The 26,458-nt window shown below is 48.1% G+C and overlaps 1 protein-coding gene across 1 annotated transcript in view; it reads left to right on the forward strand.

Moving 5' to 3' along the window:
* Positions 1–24,093, forward strand: part of prkx (protein kinase X-linked) — a 51,699-nt gene extending 27,606 nt beyond the window's left edge. The window contains exons 3-9 of the mRNA XM_064310063.1: positions 521–784; positions 3,430–3,549; positions 12,158–12,253; positions 16,107–16,164; positions 20,497–20,574; positions 21,847–21,997; positions 22,617–24,093. Of these exons, the coding sequence (XP_064166133.1) occupies positions 521–784; positions 3,430–3,549; positions 12,158–12,253; positions 16,107–16,164; positions 20,497–20,574; positions 21,847–21,972 (742 nt within the window). The 3' untranslated portion in view covers positions 21,973–21,997; positions 22,617–24,093. The remainder of the gene's footprint in view (positions 1–520; positions 785–3,429; positions 3,550–12,157; positions 12,254–16,106; positions 16,165–20,496; positions 20,575–21,846; positions 21,998–22,616) is intronic.
* Positions 24,094–26,458: the final 2,365 nt, after the last annotated feature.

Here is a 26,458-nt window from a genome sequence, read left to right on the forward strand (position 1 = left end):
AGGGGAGTAAATTACGGGGGAACCTAAGACACGTTCTCAGCAGCCTTAATTGACCGGTAGGATAGCTTAAAAAAGGTCCGGATCACACAGGGAACCCTGTTTGAGAGGCCTCTGGTCAGAGGCAGGCTGGGGTGAGAGCACGTGATGACTGGGTGGATGGGACTGCGGACTGAGAGACTGAGATTTACTGAGCCCGAGTAAATCTTCAGCGCCAGTGTCAGTCTCTACTGGTGAGATATGAGGAGGGCTCATGTGGGTCGGGATATGAAAAAACCCCCTTAACCCCAGAATCCTCACCGCTACCATCCCATGCATTGTAGTTGCAGTTGTTTCAGAATAAATACTTAAAATACTACAGTTCCGTATGTGAACATACTGTATGTCACACTGTATTTTAATCAGGGCTGGCGGTCAGGAAGTGTACCTTCTCATGAATGGCTTCCTGGACAGAGGAAGTTAAGGCCGTTGGCGTCTGGCGCTGTTGCATGCGTGCAGATGACGCTTTGTTTGGGCCGCTCAGGTTCTGGACGCACCACGACGAGCTCTTCCTGTACATGCTGATGGACTACGTGCCGGGCGGCGAGCTCTTCAGCTACCTGCGCAGCCGGGGCCGCTTCAACAACGCCACGGGGCTCTTCTTCTCGGCCGAGATCGTGTGCGCCATCGAGTACCTGCACTCCAGGGAGATCGTGTACCGCGACCTGAAGCCCGAGAACATCCTGCTGGACAGCGAGGGCCACATCAAGCTCACCGACTTCGGCTTCGCCAAAAAGCTGGCCGACAGGTACGAGCCGCCCTCAGCTCCTCCCTCAGACGCCCTCCGGCGCGTTCCGCGTGAAAGCTCTCGCCGGGGAGGTGGTGGTAGCGCAGGGTTATTATGGTGTCGTTGGAGGTGATGCAGAGGACCCTTCTGTTGAAGCAGTGCTCAGCGTGGTCGTGTCTCTGTCAGTGCCCTGCTTGGCGAGCGCTGAGTCGGCCTGGCTGAGCATCAGCCTTCTGACCGCGGGCCGCGCCAAAACGAGGCGCCGCGGCCTCCCGTCCGCGTGCCGACGGCCACGGCAACGCTGGAGGACCCGAGAGAGATCCCCAAAAAACCACGAGACTTCGCCCCTCCATCGCCTCGTGTCTGCCTCCCTTTAACACCCAGCTTTATAGAAAATGCTGTTTGAGAACAAACCAAAAAAAAAACTAGTCAACATTCCAGTCCGGTTTACAGAGTATAGCCCTTGGCTATCATTATTTTTCTGTTTGAAGGAGAAGGAAAATTCAAAAAATAGAAACCTTGTCTGAGGTAAGAAATCTGTGTGCTGCGTACTGCAGACACTTTTTTTAAACACAGAAAGCAATCAGTCTGACCACCCTGGAATGTAAACATAATGGCTCACATTTATAGTTCCCCTGCGTTGCATAGGGAAAATACAATTGTTGTAGATATCTCTCTGATGCGCAAGTGACCCACTTATATAAATGGAAGGAGGGGAAATTGCATCAAATGCAGTTGGAAGACAACAACTCAGACTTTAATGGTCCTTTGGCTGCAGTTTCAAGAAGGAAAAAAAAAAACCACTCCCATCTACAGCTGTGGATTCACAGTGCCATCTAGTGGCCAGATTGTTAACCGTTCAGCTGTTCATAGGTGTTCATCAAAATTTTTGGGAGCAGGTTGTTTACGAGTACCAGGGTGTTGCTGGCGAAAGTGTTTGCGTTGGCAGGAAGCCTAAGGCACAGCGGTATTGATCCGGGGCGTTAAGGGGTTAAAGCTCTGCCGGGACGCCGTTCCCCCAAGCGAGATCACTCGGAGGGATCGCATTGGCAAACTCTTATCATCTGAATTTCCAAGGGACGTGTAGATTAAACGGGCAAAGGAAGGACGTTTACAAGGCATAAAATGGGTTAGTGAGAAGGGCTTGTAGTGCTCTGAGAATTGCATGAGGCATGAGGTTTATTCGGCAGTAAAGAGCTGCCCGTTGTTCCTCATAAATGATGGAAGCAGAAGGAGAGGGAAGCGAAAGAGGAAGGAGGGGGGGTGCCTGTTTTCTCCACAGAAAGCCACAGCATCACAGAGAAACACGAACAGCAGGTCCAGCCGACGCTCGCACGGCTCGGCTCTCTGAGCTGAATGCTAACGGCGCTAACGATCTGGGAGTGATCGAAGGCGATCGCTGAGAGGAGGGGGGGGCGGAGGGGCGGGCGCGGAGCTCGAACGCGTCCCCCGGCTCGCTCGTTAAGGGGCTCCGCGGGCGACGACGGCGGGGACCCGCGGGGGTGGGGGGGCGGCCCGTTTCCGCAGCGAGCGGCGCGTCGATCCGCCCAGTCACCCCAGGGAGCTGGTCGTTCCGAAAGACTGAGCTGCTGTGGCTCCCCCTGCTGGTGGCCGCGATGCAGGTTTTACAGGTATCTGCTGTGAATGTGAGCTGCAGCCCTGCAGGGCACTGCACAGACACTGCTCTCCCTCCGGCAGTGCGGCACATTCCAGGCTCTTTCAGTCCTAAATGTATGGAAATGGAATCACAGCTTTGATTGAGTTTGTTTGTTTCACACAACCCTAAATCTCATGATGCTTCTCCGCGTAGCGAACCGAAAGGTAAACAAAGCGAAACACGATGTTTGCCATGAGTGAATTGTGATGAAAAGGAGACGCTTGGCCGAGAACCGCCCTGGTAGCGCATACTCCCGCCATCCCTCCCACTGCTGGCGTGCGCGAGGAACCGCCATTGCCATGGTGACGGTCACGACCGACACTGTCGCCAATTACTGGAGCGCCCCGGGCCCAGCGTGGCGGCGGCGGGCCTGCGGAGGCTGTCCCAGCATGCCCCGCTGCGCGCCTACGCTAAGCTGAGACCGGCGTGACGGGCAGCCGGGTGGCAGCGCGCGGGTCTGCAGGGAGAGGAGTCTTATCGGAGTTATCGGCGGCTGAAGACGCGCGATGGTAATTAGAGTGAAGTAATTAGGGTCGGCAGGGGTGGCTGTGCGGCTTAATGAGCTGAGAGTTCCGCGCGCACCACGCCGCGTTCCGTCCGCTCTGTACGCGGGGCCTCGCGTCACCGCGCTTCCATTACATTACATTACATTACATACATTACAGGCATTTGGCAGACGCTCTATCCAGAGCGACGTACACAAAGTGTATAACCTAACCAGACAATATGCGAACCCCTGAGAGAAGTCCGGTCCAAGTCAGGAACAACCGCATAGTCACCGACCCTGGTGTAAACTGATTACACTAACAACGAACGGCAACACGCATCTATGAAATAAATAATAAAGATACAAGTAGTCGTTAAGAGGAGCCGTCGTGACAGATGCCCGCGCTGCGACGGGGCTCCGCGTCGCGACACCGCGCCGTATCGTGTGGCACGGCGGATGCTAGTTGTAACTAGGCTGTCCCCCCGCTGCACGGTGGTGACGGCTCCCCTGTTCCCTGCGCAGGACCTGGACTCTGTGCGGGACCCCGGAGTACCTGGCCCCGGAGGTGATCCAGAGCAAGGGGCACGGCCGGGCCGTGGACTGGTGGGCCCTGGGGGTGCTGATCTTCGAGATGCTGGCTGGGTAAGCTGCCTCTTCCCCTGTCCCTCCTCTCTCAGGCATCTTACGTACCCAGCACACCAGTGACCCTGAACCCTCACAGACACTCCTAACACTACTGAACCCTGAACCCTCACAGACACTCCTAACACTACTGAACCCTGAACCCTCATAGACACTCCTAACTCTACTGAATTTGGAACCCTCACAGACACTCCTGACTCTACTGTACCCTGAATCCTCACAGACGCTCCTAACACTACTGAACCCTGAATCCTCACAGACGCTCCTAACACTACTGAACCCTGAACCCTCATAGACACTCTTAACTCTACTGAATTCGGAACCCTCACAGACACTCCTGACTCTACTGTACCCTGAACCCTCATAGACACTCCTGACTCTACTGTACCCTGAATCCTCACAGACGCTCCTAACACTACTGAACCCTGAATCCTCACAGACGCTCCTAACAGTACTGAACCCTGAATCCTCACAGACTCTCCTAACACTACTGAACCCTGAATCCTCACAGACTCTCCTAACTCGACTGAGCGCTCACAAACTCTCCGAATTCGACTGAGCGCTCACAGACTCTCCGAATTCGACTGAGCGCTCACAGACTCTCCTAACTTGACTGAGCGCTCACAGACACTCCTAACTCCACTGAGCGCTCACAGACGCTCCTAACTCCACTGAGCGCTCACAGACGCTCCTAACTCCACTGAGCGCTCACAGACGCTCCTAACTCCACTGAGCGCTCACAGACTCTCCTAACTCAACTGAGCACTCAGACTCTCTTAACTCGACTGAGTGCTCACAGACGCTCCTAACTTGGCCAGAAGGATTACCTCCTGCCAAGAGTAGAACAAAGCTTTGTCACACTCCACCACAAATCCATACTCTGATGTTATTTATTGCCATGGTCATATTCAAGCAGGGCTTTAAAGAACAGACAGAGTGCACAGTTAGATGTGGAACGGTGTGTCAGGTTGCCCCATCAGACAGGTACCTCCAGATGAAACGGCGAAGCTCATAGAGAACTGAGACTGATGTTGCCGTTGGAGACGGCATGTGGGTGCCTGCTGTGGAGCTCTCGGATGCTCTCCTCTGATGTTTGCGTCTGAGGAGAGCGTTTTGTTCTTCCCATGTGTCTGGGAGCAAAGCTGCAGCAGCCTTCCCCGAGATGAACCTCTGCGTGCTTCATCCTCTCTGCTCTCTCTCTCTGTCAGTTCTCTTCTCTCCCTCTACTGCTCCGCACTCCTCTTTCTGTGACTCTCCTCTCCTCTCTCTGTGCCTCTGCGCTCCTTGCTCTGTCTCTCCCTGCCTCTCGGCCTCCGCGTGAGTCTGAGCGCAGCCTGGCTTCACCCCTTCCTCACTCTGAAATAAGCCATCCCCCTGCCTTCCTTCAGCAGTGCGGAATTTCTCTCGGTGGGTTTCCAAGTTTCCAGCGAGCGTGGGTGAGCCAGAGAGGGTGTGCTGCTTCAGCGGTCCGCTCTCGCTTCCGAGCAGGCCCGACGCGGACGGCCGCGCTGACGGGGTCTGTTTAGCAGCTGTCCCCGCGGGGCGTTCCCGTCACACGCTCAGACCTCGCCGCCAGGACGCGCCAGGCCGGGGCCGGGACCGGCCGTCTGGCCTCGACAGCCACGACCACCGGCCAATAAACAAGTGCGGCTGACATTGACACGCTCAGGAAAAATGTGTAGGAAAATGAGTGATAATCCTTCAAGATCACATTAACTATAGCAAAATGAGCTTTGTTGGCCGAAGCTAAGGTAGTGTAGAGCACAAAGAATTTTGTGTGCTCAGTCTGGATCAAAGGTGCAATAAATTATGCACTTGCAAATGAGACTAGCGTAACCAACCAGCCAGTCAACAGAGTTAAAAAAAATAAGAAAACTTACACAATATCACTGGCTCTTTGAGGACTGATTCCCAATAAGCACTTGAAAGCGTTTTTTTATATTAGGGAAGTGGTAGCATATATTTGTTTGGCCTTGTTTTTGTCTAGCGAAGCCAACCTCCTCTCAGGGGAACAGACGGAAGCGCACGGGCCCTCTGTTTCCCCCAAAGCTACGCGTCCGAGCTCCTCTGTTCTCGCTGCTCCACCGCGCCGAAAGCTGGAACAACATCTCCACCGTGTGGCGCTCCTCCCGTCTCACGACCCGCGGGCTGGAGGCGGAGCCGAGCCGGCAGGCCGCTGAAATCCCAGAGCCGCGCGAGGACTTCCCTGGGAATGCTCTGGCGCTGGATGTTCTGCTCACTGCTCAATGCCTGTGCGTGATGGGCTCTCCAGTGTGCAGCGCATGCCTCTCACTCTGTTTTTACGCTGGCCCGAGCGGAGCGGGGTGTATGAAGAATGAATGATTGCTGTCGTGGTTGTTAAGATACTGAGGCTTTGCACGTTCGGGGTTCGTCAGAACCGAGTGAGTTCAGCCTCATTCAGGCAGTCGGCTTATTTCATTATTTGTTTATTTTTTTTGATTTGTGTGTGTGTGTGTGTGTGTGTGTGTTAGGGGTGGCAAAGCTCCATCATCATCGTCATCAAAAATGACTAACAGAGAAATGAAGATCTTTGTGGGTTACTGTATAATTTATTATTTTTTTAAACTCAGCGAAATTAAGAGTAATGGAAAGGATCTGGTGAGCCTGGAAGCGAAGGCTCCAGCAGGAGGGAGTATCACGCTAACCGCACTAAATCAGCAGAGTGCTAAGGCTGCCACTGGCATACGAGGCACAGTGAATAATGACCCCTCCTCCTCCTTTTTTTTGATTGGGCGCCTGATAGAACCAATTACATCTAAGGCTGCACTCAGACGGAATTCCAATAAGTAACACTAACGTGCCTGTATAAGAGCGCAAATCACTGAAAAGTGTCATGTGATGGGCAGTACAGAGCGGACAGCTTCAAATGTGTTGAGAGGATAGTGCGGTTGCTACGCGGCTCGATGCTCACAGTCACTGTCGAGTGTTTGTGTCTTACGTGATTTTTCATCGCTCCAGTGCTGTTGGGAGTATGTGAGCTCAGTGTCGCAAAGTTTACTTTTGACTTTAAAAAAAAAAAAAAAAATGAAATCTGCTGAAATTGAGACCAAATGTCTTTCTCACTTTTCTCCCCCATTCTTTGCGAAGCATTTCGAGGAATGCCAGTTGATTTTCACCACGCGTGAAAGCATACGCCGACGTTATCACTTCAGAGCTGATCAAGGAATAGATTTCCCAATTGTCAAAACCGACACCGGCTCGGCACTAATACTGTCAGACACAAACCTATGACAATCACAACGAGAACAGGACACTTAAAAAAATTATGAATTATTTTAATAATGTTGGCACAAAGTTTTTTAATCATTTAGAGATTTTCCTAATTGTTTAGCATTTGTCTTAATATTCATCCTTTAAGCATTTAGAAGTCGCGCACCTAAACATTTAAGGCATGTGTGTGTGTGTGTGTGTGTGCGGCACATCCTTGCATGCGTGTTTGGTTTCAAGGTGATTGTTGTAATCTGTCCAAAACAATCAAATGCAGTGAATGCTGAATACTGTACTTGGACACAATAGCAGGCACTGTGGTGGGCACACAGAATGAGCAGCAGTGAGGTCAGAGAGGGGTCAGGGGGAGAGGTGCAGCTGTTCCTGATCACCACTAGGGAGCAGTAGAGGTTCCAGTAATTGCGACCCACCAGTGGTTTGAGGAGTCTAAGTCTACAGCAGGGCAGTTTTGTGGTACCGCAAATCAGGCCTGAGTTAGTGTGCCATTCCCCGTGCTGTGTGTCCCACATTCGCTAAACGGCCGCGAGCGTGCTAGCGCTGCCCAGCGCGTGACGGATACCGCCATTACCAGGCCGTTAGAGGTGTACCCGCACCTTCCGCGCGCTCCAGTTGTGGGTCTACTCGCAGCACCGCTCTCTGTGATTGTGAAAAGAATTGTAGCGTTATTGTATTTCCCTATAATTGTTAGAAGCGGCTATACTCCGGATAAATTCAGTCCAAAATAAAGTTTGGGCGTATAATAAATGATCTTTATTTTCTCCAAATGGACGCGGGGTGCTCAGATGAAGCCGTTTGTCGGGACGCGGGCAGTAATTGCTTTGGGAAAGGAGTGCTTGCTCAGGGAAACTCTGTGTTGGGCTCACTCTGCTCCTCTAAAGACAGAGTCACGTTTAGCCTTCCCCTGCGGGCTCTGACAGACAGCAGCCTTACACAAGCCCGGCAGTTAAACACCTTGTACAGTCACAATCACATTTTTAATACTCGTGTACTATCCATAAAGAATCATTGAAAATAGATGTCATGATATGAAGCCTATTGCATTCACTTGAAATCCCCGAAGGTGTTATTTTCAATCATTGCAGCAGAAATGAGCAGTTTTTATGCTGCTCACTACACAAGAAGGATTTGATATTGTTCTTGTTCTTTGTGAGTAACATGGCATTTACATTTTAATCTGTGAAAGGTGTGTTCAATCAAGCAACACCTTGAACTAAATATCCATGCAGAACTAACATACTGAGTGAAATATCCAGTTCTTACATTTTGGCGTGACATAAATTTTAAATCGAAAGGAAATTTAAAAGCTATCATAAATTTTAAAACTGTATACATCTTTATCTTTTGGTTTACAATCATTAAAAAAAAAGAATGAGCACATTCTTTAAGACATAAATGGCTGAACATATTACAGCAAAGTTAGGCTACCCCTGTCCTGCCATCCACTCTTTGAACTGGCAAGCCCAGGGCTCTGAAACCATTGCAGGTTTGCCTTTTGATTAAAACGTGCCCCAAGGTTGTATGTTCTGGAAGGCGTAAAAGTCTGGCCAGCAGGGGCAGTGTTGAGCAGCGGTGAGATTGATTGTCAGAGCCTGGAATGTAGAAGTCCAGCTGTGTAGTTAATATGCTGGCGCAGTTAATCAGCTTTTAATTAGCAGTGCTGCACTTTAACCACCCGTGCAGTCTGAAGCGCTTGTGTGTCTGTGCGGTAGCAGTGAAGGGGTAATTGAGGCTGTGGAGGAAAATTCGCAAACTGCTCTGCTTTCCTACCTGCGGCTAAACGCCGGAACGCATCCATCATGTTTTTTTTTTTCAGTCTGGAGAGATCTGAGCCACAGGCTCTGAGGTATTTTAACCAGGAAGTACAGTGTGTCTATATACCCATCTGTTACCTTTGACTTGTCCAGCAGAGTGGTTGTCCTTCTGAGAAAGTTGATGGCTTACAGATTGTCTAAATATTTTTAGTCGATATCTCTCAGAGCGACGACATGTTCAGTGTCACTGCCTCTGTACCAGCCAAGAACGCTTTTGGGAAGCATGTTATTTTGGCAGCATTTAGCCTTCCTTCCTCTCTGTGCAGGTTGGATTTGAGCTCTGGTAGCTAGCTGATGGGCTAAAGACTAGCTGTACAGATTCTGTCAGCAGCGTGACACTGTTGGCGTAGTGACAGGGGCAATTGCAGTCCGGCACCTTGACTTTGAATGCAGCAGCAGTGTCAACCCCGTCCTCGGGATTTGAAGTCATTACCCATGAGGTCTGGCCCTCTGCCCCCCTTCCCCACGGCAGCACACTGATGACCTGTGTCCCAGCGGGATGGCTGGGACTGGGGTCACGTCCCCTTTCCTACCCTGCTTCTGTGTGTACCTTTCACAGGGCCTGAGGGTCCCCCTGACCCCTCTCCGCCCGAACGCGGGCCATGAGTGCAGGCGGGGGTTGGGAGGTGGGGGTGGGGGGTGTTATGGTTGGCCTGCCCTTCCGCTCGGCAAACGCTGAAACGGGAAGGAAGCTCGGCTTTCCACGGTTTGCTCTGTGGCGCAAGCAAATAGGACGTCCCGTCTGGGAAGGGGGCCGCTTCTGCACCCCTGTGAGAACTATGAACCCCGAGGACGCACTCGTGTGAAAGTACACCTCGGCTTGTTTGAGGCGCCCAACGAAAAGCCTCCTTCGAAAGATTTCGCTGTTCGCCGTTTGGCTTTGTTCCTCCGCCGCTTATCTCCTGTTTCCTCGTCTGGCACGGCCTGGTCATCCTCGTGAGTGAGTGACACCGCGCGGCGCGATGGGGGCTGGCTGGCTGGTTGTCGGCCCGAGGCCAGATACAGCGGCTCGTCCCCCTTTAGCCCCAGATAAGGATATTTACAGCATCCTGCCGCCTCAGATGCACTCCTGTAAATCTGGAGTCCTTTGAAGTGTCAAACCCCCAAAGTGACTGTCCTCCGTTCCTGTGGTCTCAACCAGCGAGGGAAGTGCTCAGGAGCCAAAGCAAATGTTCCTTTGAGTCTGGACATCCTTTGCAGCTTTATGATTGCATGCTGGTTTAGCCAAAGGTCTCGTGCTTTCCTTTGGGGGAAAAAAAAAATGTAACCAGGGCTTCCGAAAAAGACCTCTCCTTAGGTCTGTGAAGCAACACGAATCCTCAGCGATGGTCGCGAACCCACCCGAGTTACGCAACGGGCTCCACACAAGGTTACCAGCAAGACCTGAAAGAGCCCGGGTTCAGAGGACTGCTGGGCATTGCCGGAATGCTCCACCTGCCCGTAACCCTGCAACCTGGGAGCTGCAGCCCGGGTTCAGCTCCTTTAGCTAATGTATGGAGCCAAGTGAAAATTTTATGAACTCGGCTGCATATTTTATTGTGAAAGGTAAGACGTTCCTCCTCGATGCTTTAAGCACTGGTTACCACTCGCCGTTTCCTTTGACTGAAGTTAGCGACTGTGACAGAGATTGGCTTCAGCTTTTCGGGAGCCTTTGATCCCACGAGCCCGTTTTGCTCCCAATGGTAGAGACCCCGGGCAGGCAGCTGTTATTTCCCTGTCTCCTGGCTCCTCTGAGTGGAATCTTGGCCGTGCCTCAGGCGTTACATAAACCCTGAGCCACAGCTGTGTAATGCCAGAGCGCCGTTACCCCATCTGTTACGAGTCGCCGCACGGCCGCCCATTAGCAGTTACCAGGGCAACCTCGCCTCTGCACACGCTGTCTTCATCCAGCAGGCAAGAGCAGCGGTGCCCGGACTAAGCAGCCGGGTAGGGTGGCGGCAGTGTAGTATTATGGGTAAGGAGCTGGTCTTGTAACCTAAAGGTCACAGGTTCAATTCCCTGGTTGAACACTACCATTGTACCCTTGAGCAAGGTACTTAACCTGCATTGCTTCAGTATGCAGCTGTGTAAATGGATGCAGTGTAAATGCTATGTAAAAAATGTGTGTAAGTTGCTCTGGATACGAGCATCTGCTAAACGCCTATAGTATAATTTAATGGCCACGCTCGTTTCTGGCCCGGCACTTACAGCAGGAGTACCGATATCCATGCTTTCCCCACTTTAAATCACGTTGCCCCTCTGCTCTTTCTATAGTGACCTCCCAACATAGAATGAACGGGAATGAAGGGGATTCCTTTGAGGGATCCTTGCTTTTTCAAGTTCACAAGTTAGCCTGTCCTGCTTTTCCCACTGCAACACTTACCTCTAATGCGTTCAGCTTGTGACACTAATCGCACATTGGCCTTTTGTCGATTATTTATTTTTTCTGTTCAGTGCTGCTCTAAAACTTGTAATGAGATTTTCACACACCTTTGGAACGTTGAGCGCTGGCAACGTTCCCAACACGGCCGGAGAATGTCGTGACATTTTGACAATTTTCTGTAAGTTTTCCAGACCGCCAGTTTCAACATGCAAAATCGTCAAGGAAAAAAGTACAGTGTATGGAATGTCTGTTTTGGTCACTTATTTATATCGCTTCAACACACGAAACTCCCAAGAAATGTGTGTTTTTTTGTTTTGTAGATTTTTTTTTTGTTGCCAAGAGTAATACGTACTTTTGCAGAGTTCTCATCTGTCCAAAGATGAGATTATTTCTCAACACCACGTTTTAGTTTGGAGAGACTAAGAACATCCAGAAAACCCATTTCCTTTTTCCAAGTTTCGCATTGGCTTGTTCCGCAGGCAAATCTCTGACAATTATTTTAAATTATGCCTTAAAAAAAAAGAAAAAAGCTGGATTGAGGTACGTCCAGCACTTTAAGACCCGAAGGGTTTCTGAGACCTTTGTGCTGAATGCGGTCAGACCAGAGGACACCTGGCTTTATCGGCCTGCCGTCCGCAGACTTGCATCACCCCCGCAGTTTGGCGTGTTACGCAACCTGAAGGTAATTGGTTGGCGCTGAGAAATCGCTCGGCGCCAGCGTCCCTGCCTTCAGACAGGGTACAGATGTGTTCTTCTGAGCGAGTTACCGGGAGAAAAGGTGACTGTGCGTGGGGGGTCTGATGGGGGAGTTTGGAATGAGGGCACAGGGGTGGGGGGATAGTACCTTGGTGCCTCAGCATCCTGTGCACTCTTATTTAACGTGCATTACCTTTTCATAAAGCTCTCTCTCCTTCAGGGTTGTTTGAAAGGGGACTTTATTTTAAGCCCTCTTCGCGGATTCCTCTGAAAAGCCGTCGTTTCCAGCTGACGGGGATCCAAATTGCGTTTCGTTAAAGCGTTCAAAAAGCGCTTCATGTGAGAGCCGTCGTCTGAAACTCGATTGTTTTGACTCTTCTCACAGAACCCAACTCAAAATGCGCCAAAGCCTTCATAATCTCTCTCCTCAGATGGAATGATGAATCACTTGCTCTTTTTTTCATCTTTTCCTTTGTTTTTCTCCTCCCAGGTATCCTCCGTTTTTTGATGACAATCCATTTGGCATCTATCAGAAGATCCTCGCTGGAAAGCTTGACTTCCCTCGCCATCTGGATTTCTATGTCAAGTAAGGAGACCTGGAACGCCTGAGACTAAGGCGGCTTTGTTTTGGGAAAGCGGTTTGTCCAGAACGCGCACCCTGTTAGGGTACAGATTATAGTTACTGTTATTATTATTGTATCTGGAGACCTGATTGCATGCTTTATTCAGCAGAGTCTGCAGAGCGGCAGAATCACCGGCGCCCTGATCTGACTCTGTTGTGATGATTTTTCCATGCGAAGGACCCACGTGATCCGTTGCCTTATCATGACCCCATAGGAACAGAGAGTGTGTGTCTGTGGGCGCTTGGGGCTGACATTCAGAACCTTATGCTACATTCCTGACCCTACGCTATATCACTTTGACTTTGCCGTCAAAGACACCATTGAATTTTTCTGCTTTTGCACATCGTTCATACCAACCCTTTAATATTCACGAAACCTTGAGAATTCGTCCCGTTGTCCATTGATTTTTTTCATATTGATTTACGGCGCCAGGTTCAACGGACAAGCTTTACGGCGGGGCTTGGGGTCGGTTCCACTTCCAGTCAGTACACAAAATTAATAAATTTGATTGTAAAATTACGTTTAACATCCTATTGAGGATTTTTCATTTCATGTAAGGATGTACCAGCTGCCGATGCGCATTGGTCGATATTCACGCTGAAGTGCGGGACTGGTGATCTCTCATTCGGCCAATCCAAACAGCTTCTCTGCGTGTGGGATGTCAAGTGCACTGGCGTGGGCAGGGGGTGCTGGGCTTTGTAGCCTGCTGTAGGCTGATAATGAGTTATCAAATAAATACCGGTCACTGAATCTGGAAATTTTAGTCACACTTAAAACGTAGCTAATTAAATTATGCCTGTGACCCAAACAATTGGTAGCAGACAGCATTGAAATGACTTTTAATCAGTGGTGGCTGGTGAGCTGAAAATAGGCCAGCTGGAAAACTTCCCTTTAAACTCATGATTGGTTTCTATCTGTTTTCATTCATTTCCTTCATTAACAAGTGTGCCAACAATCCAAATAAGCTTTTGGCAGTTAAACACACAGCTTCTTTCTTCACATCATGTCAAGCAGATTAAACGATAAATTAAATTTAGAAAAATCTGTTCTAATCACCAAGCGTACAATTAATGAAAAAAGACAACCCATGTCTGTTGACTGCCACATTAGCTTTCAGTTAACTTGCAATAATGAGCTTCGGGCATGAAATGCGCAAAGCTAGATCGGTCAAGAAACTCTTGCTGCAACCATTGGTCGGCCTCAGCAACTACATGTTCTCAGACTCAACCAATCACATACACGCATCACTAATGGAGTGCCTTTTTAAGCCATCAGTCAAACCTCTCCAGTGCTGCTTTTGCACACTCGCTATTTGAAAAAATTGATTGTTTTATGCATGGGAGCATACAAAAAAAATGTGCAGATATCTAATCATCAGACAATCCTGCTTATTTTATCACAGAAATTAATTTCTTTATCCAGTTCATTTTTGTGAACTGACTGAACTGAAAATGTGATTGACAGGCACGCAGGTGACTTTGCTGTGTGCTGTTCTGCCGGTATGGTAGCACACACACACACTCCCTGTTACGGTTTCCTGCGGGACAGGCCAGCCTGCTGCAGCTCTGCTGTTTTACAGGAGGGAGCAGCGTAAGCGTGAGCGCGTTAGGGGGGCGTCCCAGGCACGAGCGGAATGCGCACAGATTACAGGCCCCGGTCGCCGACGGCAGCGCGAGCGCCCCGGAGGTTAAGACGCCGGCAGCCATGGCGTTTACGAGCCAGACGCGCAGACGTCTCAGACTTCAGAGCCGCCCTCCGGTCCGGGGAGGCGGCGGCGGCGGCGGCGCTGAGGACGGGCAGGCGGGCGCGCTCGTATATTACGGCAGCGAGAGATTACGGCGACCGGGCCCCGCGGCCGAAACGGCCCCCGCGCGGCGCTCCGGGGGAATCCCCGCCGTAAATAACCCCCAGCGCTCTGACAGCCCGAGCGATGGCGGGGATTACGCGGCCAGGCCCGCCGGGTGCAACGCTAGATTTTCATGCCAGGTCGTCAGATGGAGACGAGCCAATTCATTTCTCCCTCCGCCTCGTAGGTGTCGGGGCCATGTGCAGCCTGTGTGCTTTGCAGATGCCTGTACCCGCCCAGATTTACGCACAGCGAATCGCAGTCTGTGGATATTTACTGAAGAAGTTCAGGGTCAGGGTGAGGCTTTTCTCACCGGCGGGACAGCAGTGCTTCTCCCGGCGTACAGACCTGCAGCTGCCGCGGCTGCATCGCGCCTCTGATGTCACGTACTGTATAATGTACCGACAGGCTCAGTGTGCACGGCTCACCCCTGTAGCAGCACTCTGTTTCCTAGCTCCATGTAGAGACCTAACAGAGAGCCTGTTCCACAGTGTTTATACACGCAGCGCTCGGCAGCGTCCCGGACGAAACCGTACGAGGGCCGCGCCTCGCTCCTGCCGCTGCTCGGGTGGCCCGATCGCAGCCCGGCGTCTGCCGCCGGGCGGGTCGCTGCTGGTCCACCACAGTCTCCGTTTTGGTTTAGGTTAGTGCACCACGGCTTTTCCCTCAGCGCCGACGCAGGGGAAGGAGGGAAAAAGGAGGGAAAGTCATTTGCAGCTCTCCGTTTGCAGGCAGGCCTGGGACGCCTGGGGGGGGGGGTGGTGGTGCGAGGCCTAACAGGCAGGGGGGGACACAGCTTCCAGCCCTGCCCTGTACTGACATTCAGAGAGAGGAGCCTAGCGCAAAGCAGCTGCGCTAGTCTGCCTCTTTAATGCACTAATCTGTGAGAAGCGTATTCCGTGATCTTCAATAAATGCAAAGTCAGCATCGTCGCTAAAATCTCATTTGACTCTGTTGCTTTCAAGGCCACCATAAACCCCTCCCCCATATTAAATGAAACGCTTATAACTGAGGGTAAATGTAGGCTCTGCCATAGCAGTATTACTGAATGCTGACTCTCCAAGTTCAGAGAGCAGAATGTATAGGCTCTCACAGACATCTGGAGAGGGGGCCGCGCTGTGTAAGGAGATTCCTGAAGAAGGCGCCTGATGTCATAACCGCGGAGTAAATATGTACGCCGGCAGCTTTCATATCCTCCCGGCCCCCGGGCCCGTCAGCCCAGCGCGACGACAGCGGTCTGGCGCGGGCTCTCGGGTTTGCCGCTGCGTCTCCGAGGCCCGCGCTCAGCCAGCTCGCTGCGTCACCATGGAGATGAGACACGGCTCACGTCTACAGGGTGCGTCCTGGGACCTCTGCACCTGTGACGGAGGCTCCACCGCCCCGCGGGACGGCTGAGAGTCATCAGCGACGAGCGTCGCACAGCTCCTGCCGCAGAGGATGAGGATGATGATGATGATGCTCGTTTGTACTGCGTGTGCTCAAGAAGGAGATATTAATACTTGTGAACTTTTGAGCTGTGTTTGGTGAGCTCTGAACAGCACTTCTGGTTTCTCAGTGAAATTACGAGGCCACATAACATGTTGGGGTCTGAAAATGCCATCCGCTGGGATCGCTCTTGCTTTCATAGATAAAACACTTTCAACAATAATAACAATAATAATAATAATAATGACACTGGTGATGTATGGGAAATGTTCCGGAAAATGAAATGGCTGTATGAAATGTCCTTTTATAATGGGGCAACCCATATGATGAAGTGTCCTTATGTTCAAGAAAGGACATATTTAACCTGAATAGCCTGGACTCTGTGTTATGCATTCATGTCATGTAACCATAGGGTGAAATGGGAACATGAAAAAGGACAGGAACAGGCCGTCTCGGTTTGTTATTGACCCGCGGACTGCAGGGTAAATGCTGAGAAAATAAGAGGCGTTTGGCTGAATGTGAACCCTTCCACTCTGTTTCTCCAGGGACCTCATCAAGAAGTTCCTGGTCATTGACAGGGCACGGAGGCTGGGGAACATGAAGGTGAGCGAAGAAGAGGGAGCGGGCTTTTATTACATTTTCTTGTGTTGTTTTGCATGGACAGCCCCGAAACGAAGAGTCCTTCCTCCCACGGCACGTTTTGTGTGCTTTTCCTTAACGTTGTTGTCTTGGTCTGCCTCATTCTCTGCGCAAGCACAAAAAGGCTTAATCCATTTCAGTCCTGCCCACGCTCAGAATGTCTGCATTGAAGGTCAGTGCATTAAAAAGACACAAAACTGCTAGTTCTGCAACACCAAACGTGGTGGTGTGGTGTACGTGTCCCCAGTAGTTCAGTAAAAAAGCGTGAGACCTGCTGTGTGTCAGTACAAAGCTGTTGTTTTGTGAAGGCTTTATTGAGTTTATGAGTTGAGGCCTGCCTCCGCAGGCCCGGAGGTCTTGTGTTCTCTGCTGCGACCCTTAACGAGCTCCAGAGCGCAGATAACCTTTTACAGAGAAGCATGCGTCCTCTGTGTTTTTACAGAGGGGAGATCACAAAACTCACCGCTGGAGGTGGTTCATGGCTTCTGAGCGGGCTTAAAGCACAGCCACTTCAAAAATATTCTGCCCTTTCTTTTTTTTTCTTTTTTTTAACTGAGTGTTACATCCGTAAGCACTTCCCAGAAGCGGCCTCGGGCACAGTGCCCCATTAGAAAGCTGTTTCAGTGACCTTGGGTCAGAGGTCAGAGGTCACAGGATTCTCGTCTGTCACAGGGTAGTGTCTGTAAGGCAACTTGAGGAAAAACACCAGGCTAGCATATAGGAATGTTCTGTGTGTGTTTGTGTAAATTATATAGCAGTCTAATTCTTCCTTATTTGACATTAGCGCCATTTAAAAGCGTGTTTCCCATTCACACGCAATGGTGCAATTCTGCAAAAAAAATGTGCGCTACATTGGTTGTATCTGTTTTATTATGCATACATAATACATTTAAATATTTTATTTTCTTTAAGTTGCGGTGAAAAACATTGCATGAAAGTGTACAGAAGATATTTTATCTGCCAGTTTCCACTTCAAATCCTTTTGATTCAATTCTCTTATTGTGCCTTTGTGGCTCTTGTAAGCTCTATTATTTTGGCTGCTGTACAGAACCTGCCATGTAGCATTTGGTCTTACAAATTGAGTGACAGCCATTCCAAACAGCCCTTGGGTGGTATTAAAAAGAAACAGTACGTCATCTAAGTGGAAATATGCCATTTCCAGACTCGAGGCAGCATTTTTCATGGCTAGTTTTAATGAATTTATTGCAGATTACATTGATATTGGTTTACAGTAAATGAATGTGTTGTAGAATTATTATTTTTTTCCTTTTGTGGGGCTTTTTCCCTGGAGAATGTTTTGAATATGAATGCCAGGGTATTTTATGTGCTTGCGCCAGTACTCGTACACCAGTTGTATTCAGTGCGCATTAAATGCTCTTTATCCTTCTAAATGGATTTTTTGCAATGCAGATTATTGGCCAAGTGATTCTGCAGGAAAAAAATTGGACATTTATTTGCTTTGAGTGTTTTATATCATTTTGAAATTAACCAGAAATTTTTCATATATAAATGTTTTGTGTAATTACACCCCTTGAGTCAAAACTGTGTGCAGTGTTTCTTGTGCCGTGCTGTTTCTGTGAGGTTTATACAGTTGCAGTGTTATACAGTGCAGTTTTTATAAAGTTTGTGTAGATGGTGTTAAGCCTATATAGTGCAGTTTATGTAAATTTTGTGTAGTTGCAGTGTTATACAGTGCAGTTTATGTAAAGTTTGTGTAGTTGCAGTGTTATACAGTGCAGTTTGTATAAAGTTTGTGTTGTTGCAGTGTTATACAGTGCAGTTTTTATAAAGTTTGTGTAGTTGCAGTGTTGTTCAGCTTCGATAAGGCTACAGAATGCTGAGTCCAGTGATTTCTCCCAACCTTACACCCAGTTCACACCAAAACTGGCAGAGCAGATAATACACAAATGATTAAAAATATCGGAGGGTAAGGATTGTACAGTCCACAGCTAGCTGAGCAGGTCTGTCTCCCTGTTTACTCCAGTAGCCGTTAGCACGTTTTAAATCTTGGTAGTTTTCCCTGGAAGCATTCTAAAAATGAAAAATGTTCAATGGAGTGATGAGTTTGGCATCATGTGCCGTTTAGCAGAGATGTGCCAGAGCTCATCTAAAGCAGCGTCCATTCATCCCAACGGCGACGGCGTGTGGGACCGGATCTTCAGATGATGACTTTCGGCATGTAAACCGTGCGCTGCCCCTCTTCGGTTCACCCGTCTGGATTTCCGGCCCGGCCGGAACGCCTCGGTCTGTGATTCTGGGAGGACGCAGTGTTTCAGGAGGCTAGCGGAGCGTGGCGGACGCCGCGCGGGCTGCTCCGCTCTGGGGCCCGGGGCGGCGGTGCAGAGCCGCGTGTTTAACGCGCGTGTCACAGAGCGTGTCACAGAGCGTGTCACAGAGCGTGTCACAGAGCAGTGCGGAGAGCCCAGGAGAGCGACAGTCTGTTCTGTTTAGAGCAGCAGGGCTGCCCCAGCCCTGTTCCTGGAGATCTGCAGTCCTGTAGGTTTTAATTCCCACCCTAGTTTAACACACCTTATTCTACTTATTAGCAGCTGAATGAGATCTGTAGGCGTTGAATGAGCTGTGCTTTATTAGGGTTGGACTGAAGACCTGCAGGATGGAAGATCTCCAGGAGCAGGGTTGGGCAGCCATGGTATAGAAGGACTCTTTAGTACGGAGAGTCTGCTCTGGACTGCAGTCCCTGGCTGGGACCCTCCTGACAGTGTCAGGCTTCAGGACATGAGCATTTGTTTTGAATTAGCAGCCACATTAAGAGGCTTTCACAAAGGTGGGCCTACACTCTGGACAGTCCTGTCCCCACGCCAGTTTCGGAACTCGTGCGGCCTTTCAGATCACCCCCTCAAGCCTGTTCAGCCTCCCCCATCCTCGCGCGGGGTGTCTCCGCATCCACGCCTAGCGTGCGGGGTTATGGGCGAACATGAAGGGCAGGCCAGAGCCACAGCTGCCACAGCCTGGAAAAAGTCAGTGTACTCTTAATCAGGATTTGCTTGCATCAGGAAGGCTTTGTTTTGTAAGTAGCCCAGGTCTGACTGGCTGCTTTGTTTCCACATTAATGTGCCTCTGTGTTAAGAGCAGCGAGACCCCTGTGTTTTACCGCTCTCATAACGAGTGTAATTTGTAATCCCAGCGGCGCGGTTTCTCCTTGGTGTCAGCGTGCCAAGGCTCTGCAGCACAGCTAGCGCGGCGCTGGCTAATCAGGGGCCCGGCTCTTTTAATTCAGCATCGCTCATTCGGACAGGCCAGATAGCCCGCAGGCCGCCGCGTCAGGGTGCTGCGCCAAGCTCTGCGGGTCCCCGGCGCGGTCCGGACAAGACTTTCGGAGAGGTGGAAATTTGGGGAGCCCTCGTAGCGTAATTCTTAGGAGCGCTGTGGAGTGAGCAGGACCGCCCCTGCCAGCCAGGCAAACGGGCGGTTTTATTCAGCTCTGCGTCCACTTCCCCTCCAGCGGAGACGGGTAGACCTCAGCAGTGCCTGTTCAGGCAGAAACAGAACAAAACTGAGTAGATTTCAAATGGTGTGTTGACAGTTCAACCTGTGCTTTAGAATGTAATGGTGGGGCATAGTTTAACCCATGTGTCACTGTGGTTATTTCGCTTGTGTATTACTGTGCAAACTTACCTAAACAATTGGCTCCACTCTCCGTGGAGATGGTCCTTTATATATAAGTCTCCTGTTCTAACTGAGAATGCAGTGTGTTGAGTGGTTCTGTAAATTCATAATTTTGAAATGAATTTCTCGGACCGGAGCTTAGTACCCAGTACTCAGGGCTGGGGGGGCCGGCGGGGCCGGGGGCTAAGATTTCAGACCATCAAGCGCTGAAGCAAAGGGACCACTGGGGGATGATGGCTAGTTCCGATGGTTTGGGTCAGGCCCTTTCCTCTGAGCTTTCCTCAGGAGTCGCATAAGGGGAACAAAGGGTTTGGTCTGAGAGAGGAACAGCGCCTCTTTTGTGAGGCTGCTGGACTGACCTTCAGAGGACAGTCTGCTATCGATATTGCGGTCATGTCCTCACACCAGGAATCCAGCCAATTCCTGCATTTTTTTTGAGGTAAATGTTACAGCATGAAAAGTTATAAGATAGTGCAAACCGCACTGAAGGTAAAATGTGAAAGGACAAGCTTTGCAGGAGATGGCCTCAAATAGATGGGTGCTGCCGGATGGGAATGGTTGGGCTTTGAGGAGGCGTCTGGCACGGACGAGCAGGGCAGCATCAGGAAACGCAATGGCGTCTGAGCGCACGAGCCCAAAGTCACCAGCAGCGACGCCGTTCTCTTTCAGAACGGAGCGGACGACGTGAAAAAGCACCGGTGGTTCAAGACCGTGGACTGGGACGGCGTACCTCTCAGGAAGCTGAAGGTGAGTGGTGCCGTACCGCACACGCCCAGATGCGAATCCGCCCCCCCGGAGCCCTGCGGCTACCCCCCGCGCTCTCGCTGTTAACCGCCGGCCGCCACCTGGCCCCGGGCCGGCGTGTGTTCCCCACCGCCCTTAAAAACAAACGAGCTCTCTGCGTGACCTTCTTTTCTTTCATTTTATCTGTGCTACTGTTGCTCAACACGGGCTCACAGTATACTGGAAACATGGCCTTGTTACTTTTGGCAGTGCAGAGCCATTAACCATGTTCTTTTATTCCTGCACTCGCAGTAGAACAGCTTGATAAGCAAGCGCTCGCGCCTTTTATTTCACCCTTAATGGTACACCTCATTATAATACTTTATACTGTAGTCGGGAATCAAATTTTCTTTTAATCGTCCCCAGTGCCCCCCTTAAACTGTATCAAGTTAATGCTACATTCACAAATTTAAATGAGTACGCGCTCTAGATAAGTACCTCATCCAATTAAAGCTACTGGTGACCGTTAAACAAATTTATATCCGCACATAGTCCTGGGCTGTGGGGTTAAGTCTCAGTTGGGTCATTTGTCCCCTGGGTATTTTTTCTCAGTCACTGCTTTTAATGTGCCTGGTGGAGAAGCCAATCGGGCAAGAGGATTTAGAATAATGCAGCAGTTTTACCAGGCATTGAAAGTTAAATGCAAGTGATCACATGGGTTCGTGTCTAAACGCTGAAGAGTTTTGCAGAGGTAATTTATTAAACTCAATCTGAAGTAGGGGTGTGTTAGTATACTGGTATGAGAGTATACTGTGATTTTGAAATATGAAATATGATCATGACACCAGAAATATCATCAAATATCATGATCCAAATCATGATATTGGATTGTAAGATAATCATACAATCTACATTTTATATTGTCACCCGCCTAGTCTCAGTCAATATGGGGAAAAGATACTGGCAACTTGTAATTGTACATGCATATTTTAATTAATATTGGATTGGACTGTTGGAATGGGGAAGAAACAAATGTAAGGACTGCACCAATGCTAGGTTGACCCAACCTCAACCTCGACCTTTTTAAGTTACATTTTTATTTGTTCTTTGTTTTTTTGTCTCTGATGCTATTTCCCATTGTTGATGGGTAGAATGTGGCAAATTCTGAAGCAGATACAAAATATTTGCCATCAGGGGACAGATTTGAATGTCCCTGCATGGGACAGTGAGATGTTTGATAACTGTGAGTCTCCTCGTTCTTTGTTTTACCTGTCCTCTTTTGGCTGTTACCCCCAGCCTCCCATAGTTCCCAAAGTGTCTCACGAGGGGGACACGTCCAACTTTGACGCTTACCCCGAAGATGACTGGAAGAAGGAGCCGCCTGTGCCCGCTAAGGACTTGGAGATCTTCAAGAATTTCTGAGGAGGCTTGGTTAGCAAAGCCCCTGGTAAGTTTGAATCTCTGATTGGCTGGTAAGGGGACAGACCAAATAAAGAGTGTGATAGGTGGAAATTGATTGAAGGTTAGTTTGGCACTGACATCAAGAAGTAAATTTCCATACATTTTCCCACTCTGTGGCTCACTCACACAGCCAGGCTTCATCGCTGGTACAGGACCTCTCACTCTGTAAACTATGTCAAATAATTAGTGCTGGCCTTTTCATGGAGAATCCTTCTCTGAAGTTTCTTGAATTTGCACTGAGATAGCAGTTATGTTGATGTGTGTTTTCTTTAATGTCATCTGTGAAAGTTTTTTTTCCATCCATGAAAATGCATTTCAAATAGACTTCTGGTTAGAATCATAGCCCATGCATGTGGTTTTGTCTCTATAGCGAGACTGTGGCTGAACATCAGGCCTGATCCAGTAATAATTTTGTGTCCTTGAGTTTTCAAATGTGTTTGATTTAAAACGCTAGACAGATTTGATTTAATACTAGTCACCCCCTGTTGGAGTACATTTGGGTTTGTGCAAGGCGTGTAGTGGAAAAAAGAAATCAAATAAATATTTTATTCTGGTTTTAAAAGGAGCTCTAACTTCTGTTTTTGATTTTGTATCTTTATTTCCAGTCACAGAGCATCCTACGGATGAGCGAGTGAGGAGTTCTCTGCCTGTCTTATACTTCCAAGCCTGTTTTCATTATGCAAGCATCCTCTTCAACGATCCCTCTGGAAAAACTGAAGACCTTTTTGCTTTCAGTGTGCGTGAAAGCACAATAATCAGGTCATTTCTTTATTACCTTGTTGAACAAAAAAAAAAAGAGCTTAAATGACTTTTTCTGATAATTTCACACACTGTTGGAAAAAAAAAAAAAAATTAACATTACCTCTGAGATCGCTTTGAACATTACGACGGTGTGTATATACTGGGGGCGGTGGAGTGGTATGTAGGTACCCAGACGATGGCTTATTAACTGTTCGTACTTGAACTTTTGCAGGAGGGGGAATGTTTACCAGCACAACGAGCCTTTGTGCTTTGCGCTAAATTGAAGGCAGAGCCAACGCGAAAACAGGGTGTCAAATTATTGCCACGCCGGCCGCACGCGTTTACATCACGCACACGTTTAGCCAGCCAGTTTCACAGATTCACAGCGAAAGGTGGCCTCGCGTCATACGGGAACGTGCGCTAAGAGGACACAAGCAAACGGGGATAGTCGAACGGTACACTTGACAATATCACAGCTAATAAAGGCTATATATAAGGTGACATGTGGACAGTGATATGAAAGAAAGTAACATTTTCTGGGAGTATGTGATATCCAGTTCTTCCCTTTTTTATTTATTGTTGTTATTCGACTTGCACTTATCTCTGCAGTATCTCCGGTTCAGTGCTGTGTTACTGTATCTGTAACCGTTTAGCTGAATTGTCTCTTTAGGCTTTCGGTTCTTTAGGTTTAATAAGGCTATCATTGGCTAATTGTTGGCAATGAGGTCCAATAAACAGCTAAGCAGGTGTTACTCATTTATGAACAAGGGCCCGCTGCGGGGCAGAGGCCATCAAAGCACCCTTCGCAGGATCAAGGTGAAGATGCATCCGCTGCTCGTATCTCAGTACCCAGTAAAGAGGCTTTAAAGCCTCGTCTTTCAGAGGAGACACACATCAGGACAAGCACAATTTCCCTCCCGAACAGGCTGGCTTTATCCTTAGGTCAAATCATTTACGCCACAGATTTTTTTTTTTTTTTTTTTAATATATATTTTTTTTGTTTGTGATATATTTTGATGAAATTATAAGCACATTTATTCTGGTGCTCCCATTTTCTTTTATTCAACCTTGACTATTCTGTAAAGCAAAGTTCTTTTATTTATGTTTAATTTAAAAAAAAGAAAAGAAAAAACATTCTTTGTACTGAATTCTTTGTTGTTATGAACCATGGGGACATTTTTTTGTATCCACTTTTACCAATGCCTTATTTTTAGTTATTTTATTATCGTTTTCATTGTTTTTAATTCTTGTTGAATTATGTTGTGTGAAGCATTCAGTATTGATCACGTATGACTGTTAGGAAAATGGCCTGACAATAGCATTAAAGACATATCCTCTGAAGGCGTGTTGCCATTCCTGGTCTCCTGTTTTTGAGTTGTTGTTCTTGCCACAAAAAGAACAAAATAGAAAATACAGCAGCTTTGTAAAAGCGGGGATCACACTAAAAGGAGTTTCTGCTTATATTCAGCCCTATACATTGTATTACTTGTAACAGCACATTTGTGCATTTTAATATGTATTACTTAAGGCTTTAGGTTTTCTTGTCCCAGTAGTTGTAAATCATGTTGTATGTTTAATAATTAGCGCTGTGCAGAATTTTAATAATTGATAAAACATGAAATCCATGTTGGGCCTTTATACCCATAGTATTGTATTGACTCACCAATCTTGATTTCCCGATTTACTTCTGTTAATTGCGCAATGCAATATTTTTTTAAAGGCCCTGAGATGCAGCCATCATTTCCTACACAGATGCCTTTCTGTCAAACTGGAGTTTGTGGCCATGTTCACACTCTGTCCTTTTTGTCATAAGAAATTAATCATAACAGAGTAATCTGCCACAGTCCCATGCCCTACACCCTTTTTACACACTTTCAAGTTACAGATGGAAGTGCAATGGTGAAGCTACACTGTATGACCTAAAGTATTTGGACACCCCTTGGTCTGAGGCTGTTTTTCATGGTTTGGCCTGGGCCCCTTAGTTCCAGTGAAGGCAAATCTTAATGCAGTGACATTCTAGACAATTATGTGCTTACAACTTTGTGGAAACAGTTTGGGGAAGGTCCTTTCCTGTTTCAGCATGACAGTGTCCCCGGGCATACAGTGAGGTCCACATAGAAATGATTTTGTCGAGATCAGTGTGGAATAACTTGACCGGCCTGCACAGTGCCCCGACCTCAACCCCGTCCAACACCTTTGGAATCAGTTGGAAAGCCAACTGCACGCCAAGCCTAATCGGCCAGTCAGTACCCGACCTCAATTAATTTTCTTCAGACTGAATGGAAGTAAATCCCTGCAGCAATGCTCCAACATCTAGTGTAAAGCCTTCCCAGAAAAGTAGAGGTTGTTGTAGCAGCAAAATGTGGATTGATTTTGGATGCGATGTTTGATGTAAGGTGTCCACATACTTTTGACCATGCAATGTACCATTGTATCTTCCAGCAGGGTTCCTAACATGAAATGCTTTAGTGTGTGTGTGTGTGTGTGTGTGTGTGTGCCTGCCTGTTTGCGTTGCATGTTTTCATTAGTACAAATGAGTAGTATGAAAGTAGCATAAAAATTCTGTATATATAAGCAGAAGCTGTATCCAGAAGCTGGTGAGTCTCGACTCTCTGCATGAACATGCCTTAATTACTATGCTCCCATAAGAGCTGGCTGTAGTCCAATTTCCCCCCCTCAGAGTGTAGTAAAAAGGAAATGGGCTCCTCCAGAGGAGGTCTAACCCCAGCTCCCTCCCAATACTAAAGACCCCAGTTATGTTTTATGAAACTGTTTTATGCAGGTGTGTTTATCTCTTTAAACCATGATGTGTTTATTTAGCATTTTCCATTGATTATTTCAGCAATATGTGCAAAAAATCACCAGCAAGATGGTTAATTCAAGCATGCTTTTCAATGCTATTTTTGTTACAATGATAAGTACACAATGTCTGTCATACCCTGGAAATCCATCAGATAAATTGCTAATCTCTAATCCCTAATCTGTGTCTCAGTGTTGACTAAACCTAGATTGTATCTTAATGCCATTTGGTTTTTTCTTTGACATTGAGGAGTGGATTTAAGTGAGTGGTTTTGTGGCTTTGCGGTTGTTTCTTCAAACAAAAGTTGGTTTATGATCCGTCTGAGAAGAGATGTCCTGAAATTTTAATCACAGAATTTCACAGAAGTCTAAAATAGCATGTTCTGGTTTAATAGAACAAATTACATTTTCTGTGCCTGTCATGTCTTCATATAAATTCTGTAATTTCAGTTAAATTAACTTTGGCCATTTGGAAAATAACTCAAAAGAAAATTCAAGTAGAAATAAAACGCCAGTCTATTTCAGTACTCGGATGACGCCAAAGTGAATTGTAGTTGTATCAAACCCAAAGACTGTTATTCTGATATTTATGTCAGACGTGTGGGGTAATGTAACTTATTTCTCTACTCAAAAGCAGTCTGATGAAATGAAAGCACTTTTTATTTCTTATTTTCAGTTATACTACATGAAAGGGGTGCCCCTATCTGGCTTTGAGGGTCTTTTCTTCTGGGAAAACCTCAGTGTAACTGGTGCTTGTGCTGGGTGTATTCAAAAAGCCAGTACGTTTTGAAAGGACCCTGTACTTCGTCCTTGAGCCTGCTTCTGCTTATTGTTAGTCATTACATATGTAGTTTGAAAACGTTTCCCTATGTGCACAGACTGTCAATGGAGGCCTTTCACTTTTCCC

This window comes from Anguilla rostrata, chromosome 15 (assembly GCF_018555375.3).
Source record: "Anguilla rostrata isolate EN2019 chromosome 15, ASM1855537v3, whole genome shotgun sequence".
Lineage (NCBI taxonomy): Eukaryota > Metazoa > Chordata > Actinopteri > Anguilliformes > Anguillidae > Anguilla > Anguilla rostrata.